The sequence below is a fragment of the Emydura macquarii genome, unplaced genomic scaffold, assembly GCF_026122565.2.
Source record: "Emydura macquarii macquarii isolate MOO-44397 ecotype Brisbane River unplaced genomic scaffold, CSIRO-AGI_Emac_v2 contig_312, whole genome shotgun sequence".
Classification (NCBI taxonomy): domain Eukaryota; kingdom Metazoa; phylum Chordata; order Testudines; family Chelidae; genus Emydura; species Emydura macquarii.
The window spans coordinates 3,863,867-3,880,412 of NW_027130449.1; the positions used below are offsets into that span (position 1 = coordinate 3,863,867).

The 16,546-nt window shown below is 43.2% G+C and overlaps 1 protein-coding gene across 4 annotated transcripts in view; it reads left to right on the forward strand.

The window, feature by feature from the left end:
- Nucleotides 1-16,546, forward strand: part of FLI1 (Fli-1 proto-oncogene, ETS transcription factor) — a 115,763-nt gene that overhangs the window by 70,800 nt on the left and 28,417 nt on the right. For all 4 annotated transcript variants that reach the window (XM_067563701.1, XM_067563692.1, XM_067563682.1 and 1 more), the window contains 3 exons: nucleotides 430-641; nucleotides 11,575-11,729; nucleotides 15,908-16,111. In XM_067563701.1, the coding sequence (XP_067419802.1) occupies nucleotides 430-641; nucleotides 11,575-11,729; nucleotides 15,908-16,111 (571 nt within the window). The remainder of the gene's footprint in view (nucleotides 1-429; nucleotides 642-11,574; nucleotides 11,730-15,907; nucleotides 16,112-16,546) is intronic.

Sequence of the window (16,546 nt, forward strand, 5' to 3'; positions counted from 1 at the left end):
GATGAGCTGCATTGTATGTGTCGTTTGGTTATTTTAGAGCAGCTGGAGGCAGGCCGGCAATTAGGGATCTGATTGAAAGTGAGGAGGTAAAACTGGTAGGTGGAGATGGTTCTCAGAGACAGTTTGCAGCAGGGAGTGAAGATAGTCCTGTACCCAGCAGCTCCCTTCACTGCTCTGCAGAGCCAGTTAACCTCAGATCCTGCCCTGCCCTGTTCAGACACAGAGTAATCAGAAAAAGGACCCAACAGTTTTGCATAAGGGTTAATGGACCCCAAAGAATTGGATTCAATCTGCGATGCTGGCAGATGTCACTTTCAGGCAGGGTTCAGCAGCTGTGAGGCTCTCGCAGCTGCCGGCCAACTCAAAGGGAGAATGTGAGCCAAGTCGCTGGTTTAGTCATGACGCTGGGCTCTTGTTTCTTCTCTTCAGGAGGCCCTTTCAGTGGTGAGTGACGACCAGTCCCTCTTCGACTCCACGTACGGCGCTGCCGCTCACCTCCCCAAGGCAGACATGACGGCCTCAGGGAACCCCGACTACGGCCAGCCACACAAAATCAACCCTTTGCCTCCCCAGCAGGAGTGGATCAATCAGCCGGTCCGGGTCAATGTCAAGAGGGAATATGATCATATGAACGGATCCAGGTAAGGACGGGCTTGTGTCTGCCCATCTGGTATGTTCCTATGTCAGGGAAATTTTGTTCACAAAAGTGACCTACTATACGTTACCCATACACCTGTGTACATACAAACCCTACCTTCACTTAGGGGCAGGTCCTGCTCAAGGGGAATCAAGGGGACTTTTGCTGTTACCTTGAATGGGGTCAGGATTTGGAACTTGCTGTTTTGCAACTTGCATCTCCATCCCATTGTCAGGTCTGGGATCCAAGGCCTCCAAGGACAGAGTGGGTGCCTACAGGGTCTGTAGATGGGATACTTCACCACTGAATCCAGCGCCCCGCCAAGGGGCTAGAGGGCACTGAACGGTAGTAGGTCAGTACGGACTCCAGCATGATGCTGGTGGATGCTGTGCTGCTGGAGATAGTGTTGGCACTACAGTAGGAGGTGTTCTTCCCTCTGTCTCACAAAATGTCTCAAAGGGACATGCTGCAATTGGAGGTGCCATCCTTCAGATAAGGTTTAAAACTGAGGCTCTGGTCATGTGTGGTACAATGGAGTAAACACCAGAAAGCCCATGTCCTGTGGAGTATCACAACGTTTAAATTCCACTGATGGAAAAGCAAGCCTGGGAAATTGCTATGCTCCATGTTAATGATCAAGAAGCCACAGGAACGAAGTGCTGCCAATGTACCTCTCCTCCGAGCCATGGGTGGTTATATCTCTGTGTGGGCTAGCATCTCCAAGTACCACTCCACCCTGCAAACTCCCCAGCCGTTCCAGTTAGAGCTGGGCAGAAAAATGGTTTTCCCGTCCCAGGAGAATTTTAGAAATATTTTGAAAATGTGTCCTATCCCAAATTGGGACAAAAAGTTGAAATCTTGCAGTATTTTTGCAAACTGAAAATCTGGAAGAAAAAAACCCCATCAAATTGCATCCACCCAAATGTTTCCTTTTGATCATTTCAATTTAAAATCTCTATCCAACTCATGGATCAGACCCACAACAGAGTGGTGCGGCAGTGGGATTATTTTTCTCATCTCCTATCAATTTATAGAAGTGCTTCTCATTGATCGACTGGCCTCCAATGAGGACCTGAACCGTTGTAAAAAGCACTTTTTCAACAACCGTGGTTTCTAAGAAGAGCCTTACAATGAACTGCATTTGAAACAGGAAGCCCTGCAGCCTACCACTTTTAAATCTCTGGGGAAAGAAAACATAACTAAAGATTCGGTACTGCAGCATATGTGGTGTTTGCTCTCTAAATGCAGAGCAGATATATGTTTGCAGTGTTGATGTAGCCATGCTGGTCCCAGAACATTAGACAGACAAGTTAGATGAAATAATACCTTTACTGGACCAACTTCTGTTGGTGGAAAGGACAAGGTTTCAAGCTTCAGAAAGTTCTTCTCCAGCCCTGAGGAAGAGCTCTGTGAAGATCGAAAGCTTGTTCCTTCCACCAACGAGTTGGTCCAGTAAAAGATATTATTTCACCTGCCTTGTCTTTAGAGGAGATATAAAAAGAATAGCTTTGTGTCATTGTTAATCTTTGTCCATGACTGATCCCGATGGGGGTAAAGTGGGGAGTCACACTAGTTTTGCACCAATGTTTGTGAATACAGAATTGGGGCCCAAGTGCAGAATAAAAATAGAATAGCAGGTTTGTTCTGAGGAATCTCATCCTCCCAGAGGAATGGAAGCAAGAGAATGGATATTGCAAATGCAAGCAGGTTAGCATTATCCTGTCACTATAGCCTACAATATAATTTATAACATACTGTTATGGCTGGCTAAAAAATTTGGGTTCTAGTACGCTGTTCCAATTAGGAAGAGAAATTGGTAATAGTCAGGTATTTCTTTGATGCAGTTTTGTTTATTTACAAAAAATCTACAATGTTCTGGGTTTCTGACTGCAGAGGGAATCAAATAGCAGGAAAAAGCTTCTTTTGCTCACAAAACCAAGAACATTCTCTTCAGCTTGCAACCTCGATCCAGAAACCTCTTCCCAGGTTTCTTCCAGGCTCAGACACCGTGCTTTCAGCCATTCTTTCAGGCTGTCTCTCTCACTCAGTCTTTCCCAGGTTTTGTCTGTTCTGCCTTCCCTTATACAGCACACCCCTGCCCAAAACAATACTCAGGAAAAGCTCCTAGGTGGGTTCACATGCTCCTTTTGTTTTAGGTGTGTGGGGGGGTCATACTTACAGTTATGTTAGGTCTGAACTCATGCGTCAATTATCAATCTCAGTGAGATTTTATCTCAACCCATAACAAGGTTTCACCCAACAATACAGTGGCAGCATGTAGCATGCAGCAGGCATAAACACATCTTCATTTGGGGTGGAGATTTGTGCACTATGTTGGACAAAAGATTTGACTATTTTGTCTTATGGTTAGTTCACTAATATTAGGTTTTGGGACGGCTGAGTTGGTAATTTCAACCCTAGATGGTGACTTGGACTACATGACCCACAGGTACATAAGGGGTAAGAACCCTTTATACCTTTACATGGGATACCAGATCTTAGACACTGTATCACTCTTTACTACTGTATTTTGCTTTGTGGCACTTAGCAAAAATTTGGGTGCTCACTGAATAAATAAAAATATACTGCTATTGTGCTACATGTATGCTTAATACATGCGCACATGTCTTTCATGTGCTGCAAGTATACATGCTGTGTGTATGTACATATATACTCAGATAATGTTTTATGCATTTATATTGCATTCATCTGGGAATCCAACATTCTGGGTTTTATTTCCGGCTTCTCCTTGCTTTGTGATCTCTCTGTATGCTATAATTTCCACAACTGTAAAATAGAGACAATATTACAGACTTATTACGCCTGCTTGATTCATTAGTGACTGTAAAGCGTTTTGACATGTGCAGAAAAAGGCACCCAGAAGTGAAAAGTGTGGTTATTCTTAGCAACCCGGGAAACTCTGTTTTTTACACCGGCTCTGCTTCATTCAACTGGTTTCCCAGAAACAGAGGCTCCTCAGGCTTCTTGAGAAGGGGCCAACTTCATCCCAGAGTGAAGAAACAGAAAAGATTGTTTTGGGCATCCCTAATTAAACCAATGCAAGAAATACTGAGGAGATTGAAACAGCCCCACACCTTGCCCTGATGGTAACATGTCAGCCTGAGAGCTCACATCCACCCAGGAGACTGGAGGTCCAGCCCACTACTAGATGGAAGACCCATCCCTACCTCTTATTCACAACTGAGAGAATTGCCCTGTCCCCAAATCTCCATCACAGCTCATTGTCATGGCTTGGGCCATTCCAGTAACCCTGTTCCTCAGCTCATCAGCTGCCTGCCCAAACTGACACACCATCTGAGCGGTGAATGCCAGTCTCAATACAGATTAACTCAAACTGTGGGCTGAGAAACAAAACCTTCCTCCCACCCCTCTCTCGCTGTCTTTTTCTCTCATTTTTCAAGTGCACCCTCTTACCAGGCTCCAGCTGCCTTGTTAGAGAGAGCAGCCTTTATTCTGTGCTTCACCTGTGCTTGACGCAATAGTGTTTGCAGCTTGACGGGAGACTGGCTTGTATTCTGTAGGCAGTTATAAAGCTATATGAATCCTGACAGTGGAGGGAGATGGATAGGGGTAAATGACCATATCCAGCTTTTCCCTTAGTAACTAGAGACAGGCCTGACTGGTGAGGTTTAGGGTGATGAGTTGCAGGTAGGTTGGGAGCAGGGAATCTATGAAAAGAATTTCTGCACGTCTATACTCCAGATCGGTCCTCCCATCAGATATAACACAACCACAGCGGTCCTTTTCACCTACAAACACCATTGCAAGTTGAACCAGCTTTTCAGTCCAAGTCAAATCTTCGTGGTTCATTCCCCAACAAGGGCTGAAGATACTTTCCCATACATTTGGCATCTATTTAAACACATATATTGCACATTCAATCAGTGGCAGCTCGGGACCTATATCCTAGGTGAGACACTGGGCTCTAAATACCACTGCAGGATTTAGGAGCTGGAACCTTCGTGAAAGTTTCAAGCTAAATTTTCAAATCTGGGTGCAATTTATGCAGCCACAACGTATGTGCTTGCCATTGCACAGAGCTGGCAAGTCCCAGTGGCATAGTCATATTCTGCAGTGGTTAATTGGTCTGAAAATGGAGCAGTTAAAGGCCAGTATGAAAAATGTAACATTCTTCAGCCTCTTAGACCACCTTACACATCAGGGAGGGAGGATGAATTTGTGGTTAAAGCACTGACTTGTCACTCAGGAAATGTGGGTTCCATCTCTAGTTCTTCCACAGATTTTATTGCATAAATCATTTAATTAGGGCTGGTCAGATTTTTTTTGATGAAACTGAAATGTTTCTCAAGTCCAGGACAGAATCTCGGGGGCGGGGAGGTGGGGGAGGGAGAAGAAAGAAAGAGACCCAGCCCCAAATAGCCATTAGCTCAGTGTTTAAGGTACTGACAAGGGAGAACCTGGTTCAAATGTCTTCTCTGCCTGCTTCAGAGCTGGGATTTCAACCTGGGTCTCCCACATCTCATGCGAGTGCCCTGCCTCTGGCTATTCTGAAGTTGGGTCTCGTGTGTGCTTTTTTGTCAAAATTTCTGAAGGTCTTGGTTTCATTCTGATGCCGAATGAAAACAAGTTTGAACCTTGACTTTTTTTGCAAAACAGAATTCTTGTTTTTCAGCTAGCCCTTCATTAAATCTCTCTGTGCATCAGTTTCTCCCCCCCCTTCCCCCCCCACCATCTGTAAACAGGGATGACGGTCTTTTCTCCCACTCTTTGTCTCTTCGGTCTGTTTTGATTATAAGCAAGTTGGGAAAGAGGCTCTCTCTTACTGTGTATTTGTACAACTCAAAGTACCCGGATTTCAGCTGGGGCCTGTTGATGCTGCTGGAATACAAATACAGCTGGTTAATATTTTCCAAAATTTGGGAGTTTTTGACAAAATTATTCATTGAAATGTTGAATTTCAATTAAGGAAAAACAGAATGAGTGTTTTGCAGAAATTTTGGATGAAACATGCATTCTGTTTTTTAATCAGCTGCTTCAAATTTCAGTGGAAAAGTTTGAATTTCATTTAAAAAGAAGGGAGGATTTTTTCACAAAAATTATCATAAAAAATGTCCCATTTTTTTTAAAACGAACTCTAAATACAAATAATAAAGCACAGCACAAAAATCCCAAATCTCTACTGCTTGTAGTGATTTATCATAGATTACATCACTGTAACCGAGATCCGAGTTTGGCCTTTCAAAATACATTAGTTCTGAATTTCATGACAATAGTATCAATTTAATCACGTAAATGAAGTGGGGTAATATGTTCAAGTGCTTGGTATGTCCATGTGTGTGGAGGAATGTGTGTGTAATTCCCACTGATGTTCATGAGTTTTGCCTGGCTGACAATCAAATCAATGTTTTAAAAACATCCCCTGAAATATTAAAATATCATTAAGGTTCAGGCAGCTCATTTTATGGCATAATAAATGTTGCCATGTTGTCTCTAAATAAAACAAAGAACTCCCTCAACTTATTACACCTTTTCTGTTCTCTCTTCACGGAAGTGTATAGGAATAGCATAGTGTCCCTTTAAATAGAAGTGAGCCTTTTAGGGGTGCTCATTGTGTTTTATTTCAGAAGCCTCACAGAGAGGCAGGGTGTATATCTAACTAATCCTTGCATGTTGAGTATGGTCAGTAAACATTGTTATCGGGAGCCCCCGGTGCCCATGTGGTTTCTTCTTACTACTTTATTTTTGCTGTGTAAAAGAGCACAAGACACAACACTGAACGATTTTTTTTTTTCTACCACCCATTTTCTATCTGTCCTGATGCACCTTTTCTGCCATCTTTCACACAACGTAGGCCATTTCCAAAAGCGAGTCTCTTCTTAGGGTGTTTCAATCCATCATATAAACCAAAGATTGGCCTGAGTTGTACCACTGGATCCAAATCACAAGGAACTTTGCATCTGGATAGCTTTTGACCCGTCGCTGTGAGATGGAACAGAAACAGAACATTGCTGTATCTGCTTCTCCTTCCCTTTTTCAACTATAGGGAAATTCAGATCTAATTCCAGCTTCAACTTTAGAGCTCAGACCAGCTCTGGTTCAAATGAGGATTTAAACACATAAGCTGCCTGTTCTCATAGAGTGTTTAGGGCTCTGGCGTGTTAGAGATGTGGGTTTGTTTCCCACCTGGGCCACAGACTCATTGTGTGACTTTGGATAAGTCACTTAATCCCTCCATGCCTTAGTTTCTGATCCTGGAATGGGGATAATTCTTGTCCTTCACAGGAGTGTTATGAGAATAAATATTCTTGAGGCTTTTGGATTTGGGGTTTATATTATGAGACATGTTCATTTGACTTTCTATATTCAGGATTAGTACAATCTAAATGAGGGGTCTGTGTCTGAGAATTGGTTTGTGCTTTTTGTCTCATTCTGTTTCTCTGTAAGAATAAGGGTTTTGTAAACATTCATGCACTTGTGTCTAACATCATTCTTCTTTCATCTCTGCACTCTCTCCCTCTCTCTGGTCCCTTCTTATTCATCCTTTGCCCCCTTCATTATCCACATTAGTATTCTGATTATATCATTTGCATTACTGTAGTGTCCAAAAGCACCAGTCAGGATCCAGGCTCTGTTGTGCTAGGTACTGTACAAACATAAAGAGAGTCTACAAGTGCAAGAGAGAATGAGAAGGGGGCAAAGAGAGTGTAATGTATAGGGGAGATCCCCTTCAGATTCCAGACAGAACTTTTGAACAACTGAGGAAGGGACCATAACACCAAAGACTCCCTCCTGGGTTTTATGTGATACCAAATGCACGTTAGGACAGGACTTGGGGAGCCCCAGTCAGTGATCTTTAGATGCCCATTCAGCGTGAAGATCTTAGTCACATTAATACCAAGTCAACATATTAATTTAAGGAGCTCCCAGTATTTAGGGCCACTGCAGAAGGTGATGGAGGGGAAAAGATGAGCAACAAGGAGGAGAAGAGACAAAGGGAGATATTGCAGGGAGAGGAATAAAAAAAAGGAGAGATGTGGGAACAGGAGAGAAGAGAGGAGAGGAGAGAAAAGGGGAGAGGAAAGGAGGAGAGAAAAAAGTGGAAATCTCCTGCCAACAATGGCTGAGTGAGTTTCAGAAATCACTGGAATCCCTTAGTTTGCTAATTCAAACCAAAGCGAAGGGCGATTCCTAGGCAGAGGCCTTGGTACAGTGGTTGCTCTGTTTCCAAATATCAGGAACTCTGGATGAGGTCGCACGTAGCTCTTCGTCAATGCCAGGCTAGCTGCTTGTCTGCTTTGGCTAGCCTGCTTTGACTGAGCTTCTGGTGTCCTCTCTGAAGGGGCAGAAATCGGACACTGCTGTCAAGACAAAGGCTGTTGGGATCAGCATCACTCAATGGTCTTTGAGGTTTCCTCCTTCCATAATGGTGCACATAAAAGACCTCATGCAAATGGGCCTACCTCAACTGAGCTCAGCAGCTCGATGCTGATCTACACCAGCTCAGGCTGTGGCCCCAGAAGTTCATTCTGGATTGCACAACCACTTGCAGACTTGAAGCGCTGATCTCAGGGATTAGCTGAGGAGCAATCCAGCGTCTAAAATAGAATCACATAAAAAAGAACAAGTTGATAAAAATCTAAGTCCGCTCATGGGTAGTAATGAATGAAGGACAGGTTGCGATCAGTGAATAAAACTATTCACTGTGAATGGTTCTCCTGCTTCTATTCTGCACTTCCATTATTCTACTGAATTCCTCTTTGCGTAGCCTGCAGCTCTGCCACCTTTCATTGGGATCCCATCAAATTCCCTATCATAGAAAAGGCCAGGCAGGGACAATACTTGGAGGGAGACCTTCAAGGGAAACCCAAGTATTGCAAATGTGATTTGGTTTGAGCTAATGTCCATCTTGGTGCTGGGGGGGGGGGGGGCGGGTGTGCTGATTGGTGAGTGAGTGGTGATTAAAGTAAGGTCTGGCCCACTTATAATCATTAAAGAATTCATGGTATTTTTCTCCATAGACAGGTTGTATATATTCTCCTACCAAATCCCAGCTTGGATAATTACATAGCTTCTACCAACAATGCCCCCCTAGGTTGGGATTTTGGCTAAGGGAAGACGTCTGTGTTTGCTAGGTGCATAATCATAATGGAGCCATCTTACAACATTGTCATCATTATTAATGATTCGCTGGTATATAGCACTGTAGATGTGCATGGAACATTGCAGAGAGAAAAAAGAAACCCTTCCTTTTCTAAAGAGCTGACAGCATAGATAGGAGTGTCTGTTTACTCTATTAAAAAGCACCTTGATGTGTTTATATCTAATGCAGATTGGATATTAAGTGATATATTCACAGGAGCCAATCTGGGGGAGATATATATGAACACACATACATATATGTTATTGCTCTATTATATAACAGAGAAAAGCTCGCATCAGAGGAGTGTTTTCCAAGGGAAATGCAGTACAGAACAGTAGGATTTGGCTCAGTCCATTATAGGGATATTGGCCAACCAGATAGCCCTGTGACAGATGCTGGGTAAGAAGTAAGGTAGATCCCAGGGGTGAAATCCTGACTCCGCTGACATCAAGGAGAGTTTTGCCATTGATTTCAATGGAGCCAGGATGTCACTAGAAATCAAAACTTCCTCAGATCTGAGAGTGTTTGGATCTGGGGGGACGGATCAGGTCACTAAACTCTGAGCTGAAAGGTCCAATTGCTGAAAGGTATAGAACTCCCTCAACACCCATTGAAGCCAATGGGAGTCAAGAGCCAGGCACCTCCAAGAGACTATTAGCGCTGTACTTGCTTGGGTCCTAAATCTCAAGCTGCCGCTATTTCCCCAGTCTCCCCCAAGCAAGCGGTGCCTCAGAGAAGAATACAGGGCTCCATGCTGCTGTAGACCTTTCTTGCTCCCAGTACATGCAGCATTTAACACCTGACACCATGCATTTCTGCAGCAAGTGGGAAATGCTCAGACTCTCTGAGAAGCCTGACATCCCGGCAGTGGCTCAGACCCTGCTCTGGCTGCTATTGGACATTAAAACTTCAGCAGTTTGCCTCTCCGAAGGTGGATTTTGGTTCCCTGCCTGGAAAAACAGTAGGCGAAATAGTAAAACGTTAAATTCAAACATGTGTAAGTTAGACATCTTATTTCCATTTTCAAGCAACTTTCCCCCAGCAAGACATGAGGAAAAAATTACCATCTGCCTTAGAATCACTCAGTGGAGTATTTATCTCTTAGCCATGATCACTGAACTTCAGTAATCCTCCCACCCTCCTTTAGATTCAGAAACAAACTCATTTACTCTTCTAAATTGAAAAATCCTCCTGGCTTGCTCACAGGACGGGATGAATGCACTGCCATGTTCTTTACCCTGCAGTGAGTAGCTGCCTCCCAACGCACTTCTTTGCTTGTTTCTTTGCTCCACCAGTAAAGAGGAAGGATGGTCATGTGGGTAAGGCACTGGATGCGGGATCTGGGTTCAACCCTTGCTTCAGCCACCCCCTTCGGCTCAGATTTCTAAAGGTATTTAGGTGTTGCTGTGCTCAGCATTTCAATGCTAGCTGATGTAGAGGCCTCAGTTTCATTTTCAATAGTGATTTAGACACTTCCGACCCTAAAAGTCATTGACCGTCAATGGGATTTTGGCTCCAAAGTGCCTAAATCCCTTTTGAAAATGAGACTTAGGTTCATAACTCGGTTATGCATTGTAACACTGAGTGCCACAATTCAAATATCTGGGCCTTAATCTCACTGTGCCTCAGTTTCCCATCTGCAAAATGCTGGTAACTCCCTCTTCTCTGTTTAGATTGTGAGCTCTTCAGCCAGGGGCTGCCTCTCGCTCCGCGTATGTGATCGCTGCTGTCCCTGACACACCAAGAATTAAACGGGGGAATCTGCAGAGCATGAGCTTCCTAGCTAGCAGCTGTAATGGACAGATATTCTTTGCAGATCAGCACAGCAGGCGACCTGCAACACACATTCGCCAGTGGGTTACGTGAACACCACCAAGCACGATGGGGCCTGAATCACTAGACACTGACACAATATAAATGATCATTATCCCTTTTTTTATCATCTTCCTGTGAGCATTCGGGAGCTCCATGTTCCCAGTATGGACATTTTGTGCCTTTTATTAATGAAAAGGGGAGGGAGATCTGTATTTCTTATGATTTATATTGTAGTGGTGTTTACAGGTACTAGTGAAAGATTAAGGCCTTGTGCTAGGTGCCGAAGAGAGAGACAGTAAAAAAAAACCCCAAACAAACAAACCAACAACAGACAGACCTTGTCCCCACGAGGTCACCATCTGGGTTATGACACGGCACAACAGGTGGCTGAGACAAACAAATGGGCGCTTCTAACACCAAGTCACCTCTGCAGTACTGCAGATACCACCATGATATCAAGCAATACAGGATGTCTCCAGGCAGGGGTAACGCAATGAGGTGTCCACTGTCCATCACTGCTTCATGTGAAGGGAGGAGAAGACGACTTTCACAGGGAGGTGGCATGTCCAGTGGCTAGTGGACTGGGAGTCAGGACTCCTGGGATCTCCACTTTGCCACTGACTTAGCATGCGATCTTGAGGAAGGCACTTGGAGCTTAATTTTTCAGAGGTGCTGAGCATCTACAGCTGTCATTGACTTCAGCTGGAATTTGGGGCACGCAGCACCCCTTAATACTAGGATGCTGTGTGCCTCAGTTTATCCTTCTGTTACACAGATTAATAATTAACATGCTCCTGCCGTGAGGTTTACAGTGTGTCAATCACCTGGGATTGTCGTGACAGGCAATATAGAAGTGCAAGGTACCCTATAGACATTCCCCCTGTTTCTGACCTCCCCCTCTGCTGCCATTTCTGTGGCAGCCCACTTATTTTGCTTCAGCAGGGAGGAAGGGTCAGCGATGAAAATGTTGACAAGATGTCTGCTTCCTTTCACGTTTCAGGGAGTCGCCGGTAGACTGCAGTGTTAACAAATGCAGCAAACTGGTGGGCGCTGGGACGGAGTCCAACCCATTGAGTTACAGCACCTACATGGATGAAAAGAATGGCCCTCCCCCAAACATGACCACCAATGAGAGGAGAGTCATCGTCCCAGCAGGTACCATTGACATCACAATAATCACGTTCTACTCTCTTTCCACCATCTTTGATTTAACAGGGAGGGTGAGGGGAGAGTAATCTGTTCTCCACTGAGTTTTGTGTATTAATAATCATATAAAGCTAAGCAAAAATTGGGATTTCTATTCTGTGGGAATTCTGGTATTTTGTTTCGGTGTGTTGAACCAAATGTGATCCCCATGACGCACCACACAGCTCAGTCAGAGGGGAAACTGTGGTGCATCATGGGTGATGTAGTCTGACACAATTTGCCCAGCTCATAGGAGTGAAGGAGAATCTGAAATACCTGATCTACATCTCCAATGAGACTCGAGAGCACCTGAGGCAGATGCACTTTATTGTAGAACTGACTCAAAATGAAATAGCTTGCTTTGATTTTTCCAATGGAAAATCAGAAAATTTCAGTTTTGTAAAAACAGTACTTTCCATCAAAAAACTATTTTGTTGGAAAATTCCCAAGCAGCTGTGTGGCCATATACAATTTCCAACCTTACCTATCTAAATGTAACAGGGCACATTATATCCATTCAGATGACCAAGGATTTGGGAATCACTGCTGAAAAGTTTGTAAACTCCATGCATATAAACACATTAGCATAGGAACTTCCCTGTGAAGGAAACTGTCTCAATGAAGTCCTGGCCCCACTGAAGTCACTGGCAAAACTTCCATTGATTTCAGTGGGGCCAGGTTTCTCCCTTTTTCTAAAAAATGCAGCTGATGAACTATTCATAAATTCATAGATTCCAAAGCCAAAAGGGATCATTGTGATCATCCAGTCTGATCTCCTGTATAACACGGGCCATAGGACTTCCTTGAATTAGTTCCTGCTTGAACCAGAGAAAATCCAATCTTCATTTAAAAATGGCCGGTAATGGAGAATCCATCACAACCTTTAGTCAATTGTTTCAATGGTTAATTATCCTCTCTGTTAAAAATTGCATCTTATTTCTAATCTGAATTTGTCTAGCTTCAATTTCCAGCCTTTGGATTTTGCAATACCTTTGTCTGCTAGACTGAAGAGCACACTATCAAAATTTTGTTCCCCATTCAGGTCCTGATAAAATGTGATCAAGTCACCCCTTAACCTTCTCTTTGTTAGACTAAACACATTGTGTTTAGCCTATCACTGTAAGGCAGGTTTTCCAATCTTTTAAGCATTTTTGTGGCTCTTCTCTGAACACTCTCAATTTATCAGCAAAAAGAAGCGTATTTATCAAATTTAGCTCTGTTTTTGGTTCACGAACTGACTGTGAACAGATGACAGTTCCAATGCATTTGTTTACCATTTGGAATAAGGATGGGATACTTGAACTGCATGCAGTAAGAGCAGGGAAGCCAATAAGAGATTGACTCCTGTGCTCAAGGTCCCATTTAAAGCCAGTTAGGTCTCCTTGCATGGGGTGAATTTCACCCTCAGAAAGGCAAATGACCTAATCAGAATAACAGAATAGGACCTGTTTTCAGGATCAACATAGACTGGAGAGAGGCCACCAAAAGAGGAGGCTGCAGTAGCTAAGAAGGGAGAAGTATAGTGGCCATTGCCATGCTATCTGTGCATTACATAAAAAGACCAATAGGTGAACAAAGGCATTAGCAGTGGGACTGAAATGGAAAGGAAGGATTTTAGAGTCATTATGTATGAGATAGTTTAATGTCTCCTCCTCCTCTGGGAGAAAAGTGAAAGTGGGGATTTTTCACTTGCAGGCATCCACACCTCCAAACCAAGAGACACTTGCAAAAAAGTAGGCCTTTGGAAAAAGGGTATAAACTAGATGCCTAGTTAATCATTGGCCCAGATCTCCATTTGGAAAAGTCTTGGCCTAATTCATCCAAGAAGCGCATTTGGAAGTGCTTAGTACAATACAGAGTAAAGATTTATAGCACATTGTAGTGGAGATAGGCAAGAATAATATTACATAAGGGCTGAAACAGCAATGATAGCAAACTCTAGATAATGTGCTATGAAAGCAGATTTGCAGAATCTGTTTATTTTTAATAGGAGCAGAAAGGCCAGAATGGGTGAGGGATACTACCCTAAGGAACTCTCCAGAATCTCTCCCAACATTCTTAATGGACATGCCTGATATTTAGAAAAATGTTTCAGGGATTCCCTCAGATCAACCTGGGCCCTAAATGTTGGGATCTTACAAAACTAAATAAATAAACATTTCCCTTCAATATTTGCAATGGAAAGGCTAATTTTCTCCAGAGCCTGAAAGTGAAATAGACTAGAAACTGGATGGAAACAAAAGTGCATCTGTTCAGGGTATTTTCATTGCCCAAATTCAGAGGAAATGCAAAAAGTAAATAAACAGTGAAGGATGGTAACTTACATGGTTAAAATTCAGTTTTAAAGAGCTCAAGTGCTATTAGAAATTAGGTAAGCAAATCTCACTGTGTATTTTTAGTATTTGCTGGCATGATTTTCCATTGCCATTTTACTCTGGTACAAAGCAGCTCTGAAAACCAGCAGATGCAGCCACTAGCTGATGCTCTCTGTATAAGGGGATGCTTGAGTGGCATGGGCTCCCAGCCAGTCCCACTCCCCGAGCTGTGCTAAGCACCCAGCTATTATTTGTGCTCACATCTCTGGACATTCTAGTGCTGTAGGGACCAGAAGTCAAAGTGGGAGAAAACTGTGATGCTGGATACTTCTAGTCTCATCAAAAGCAGGAATTGCTAGCTGAGACGTGGCCATGCAATCAAGCCTAACTCCTCCAAAGTTCTCAGGTGTTTGAATCGGGTCTCCATAGAGAGAGGTGCCAGCTGTAAAGGACAGGTCCAGATCCAAAGTTCCAGGGTGATAGGACTCAGATTCTGCACACAGACTCCTCCTTAAATACCCATAATTTTGTAAGAGAACCTGGTTCATGGCTAAAATTTTCAGATGAGGGAACATGAGAAAAATAGCACAGGAAGCATCTGACAGTTCAGATAGGCTCTGAAAATGGTTCTGTAAAAATGGTATGAAGGGGCGGCATATTTAATTCTTTCTGGGGCTTTCTGATCCAACCCACTCATCTTAAAACTCAAAGGAAGATTTCCTTTTGTAACTGCCAGTGTAGCAAACTCTCAACATGGGGTCTGACATCTCCAGCCAGGTTCCATCCACCTCTTACATCATTGCTATTAATAGCAGGGTAGGTAGTAACTATCAGTAACGAGAATGATGCACAGGACAGTATAGAATCCAGCTCACTCTCCAAGAGCTATGTTGGTTTTGCAAGGCTGATGGGGTAAAAAACTTGTGTTTCTCAGCTGAGTCAGCAAATGTGACTCAGAAATACATGATGAACAGGGTGTTTAGGCAAGAATTTTTCAGATTCCTTTTGCCGACCATAATAACCATCCTTCTTAAAGTTTAAAAGGTCATTCGTTAGGCGTTTGTAATGCATTCAGGACAGGCTGGGTGACTTCCATAGTCCTATGTACAGCATAAAGGGACCTGATGGAGTGAAAAGTACAGTTGAACCTCAGAGTTACAAACACCTCAAGAACAGAGGTTGACCATAACTCTGAAATGTTCGTAACTCTGAACAAAACGTTATGGTTGTTCTTTCTAAAGTTTACAACTGAACATTACTTAATACAGCTTTGAAACTTTACTATGCAGAAGAAAAATGCTCCTTTCTCTTTTTTTGTAGTAGTAGTTTACGTTTAACCCAGTACTGTAATATTTTTTTTTCTTTTTTTGTCTCTGGTACTGCCTGATTGCATACTTCCAGTTCCAAATGAGGTGTGTGTTTGACTGGTCAGTTTGTAACTCTGAGGTTCTACTGTACATCTCTTCAAAAGGATGAGATGAGATCCCTGCTTGGAAGCTCTTTTTTTCAAAGAGGAGAAAGTCATAAATCAGCTACTACAAGGGTGGCACAAGGCTTAGTGCATCCCAGTGCAAACCCGGTGACTTGGGTGCTATTCCTGGCTCTGCTATTGATTCTTTATCGCACTAGGGGTGATCCCCTTCCTGCTCTGTGCCTCAGTTTCCCCATGTGTAAAACAGAGTTAATAATGCGTACCCACCTTTGAGATGTGTAGATGAAATCTGCTGTATTGCGTAACATTATCAATAGACTAACTAAGTAATAGCGTGACACTCCTGTGACAGGCTGCTCCCTTTGGCCTTGTTATTTACCAGCTGCCTCTTCTTCTGCCAGATCCCACCTTGTGGACCCAGGAACATGTACGCCAGTGGCTGGAGTGGGCTATAAAGGAGTATGGATTAATGGAGATTGATACATCCCTTTTCCAGAACATGGATGGCAAGGAACTGTGCAAAATGAACAAAGATGACTTCCTCCGAGTCACCTCCCTCTACAACACAGAAGTTCTGTTGTCTCACCTCAGTTACCTCAGGGAAAGTAAGTGCCAGTCTGATACTGTGCAATGTTTTCTGACGGTGGGAACAGGCTGTCGTGAGTTTTGAATATTTCAGGCTGTACTTGGATGATAAATAGAAGGGGAGAGGAAGAGAGAGGAGAAAGGGAAAGAGTGGAGAAAAGAGAGAGAGGAAAAGGAGGAACAAAAGGGAGTGAAAGGTAAATCAAAGCTAATCTCATGAAATATTGTTTTATATCAAGGAAAATTAGCCTGTGGAGCCCTCTGCCTCAAGATATCATTGAGGGAAAGAACTTAGTAGGATTCAACAAAGGCTTGGATATTTATGTGGATAATCAGAACATCCATAGCTATATGATAAAAAATACATACAGACTCTCTTCAGTGACTAAGCCAACTACTAGGCGATGAGGTTATGGGGAGATTATGCCATAATTTTCCATTTTGGAGTTTTTGCA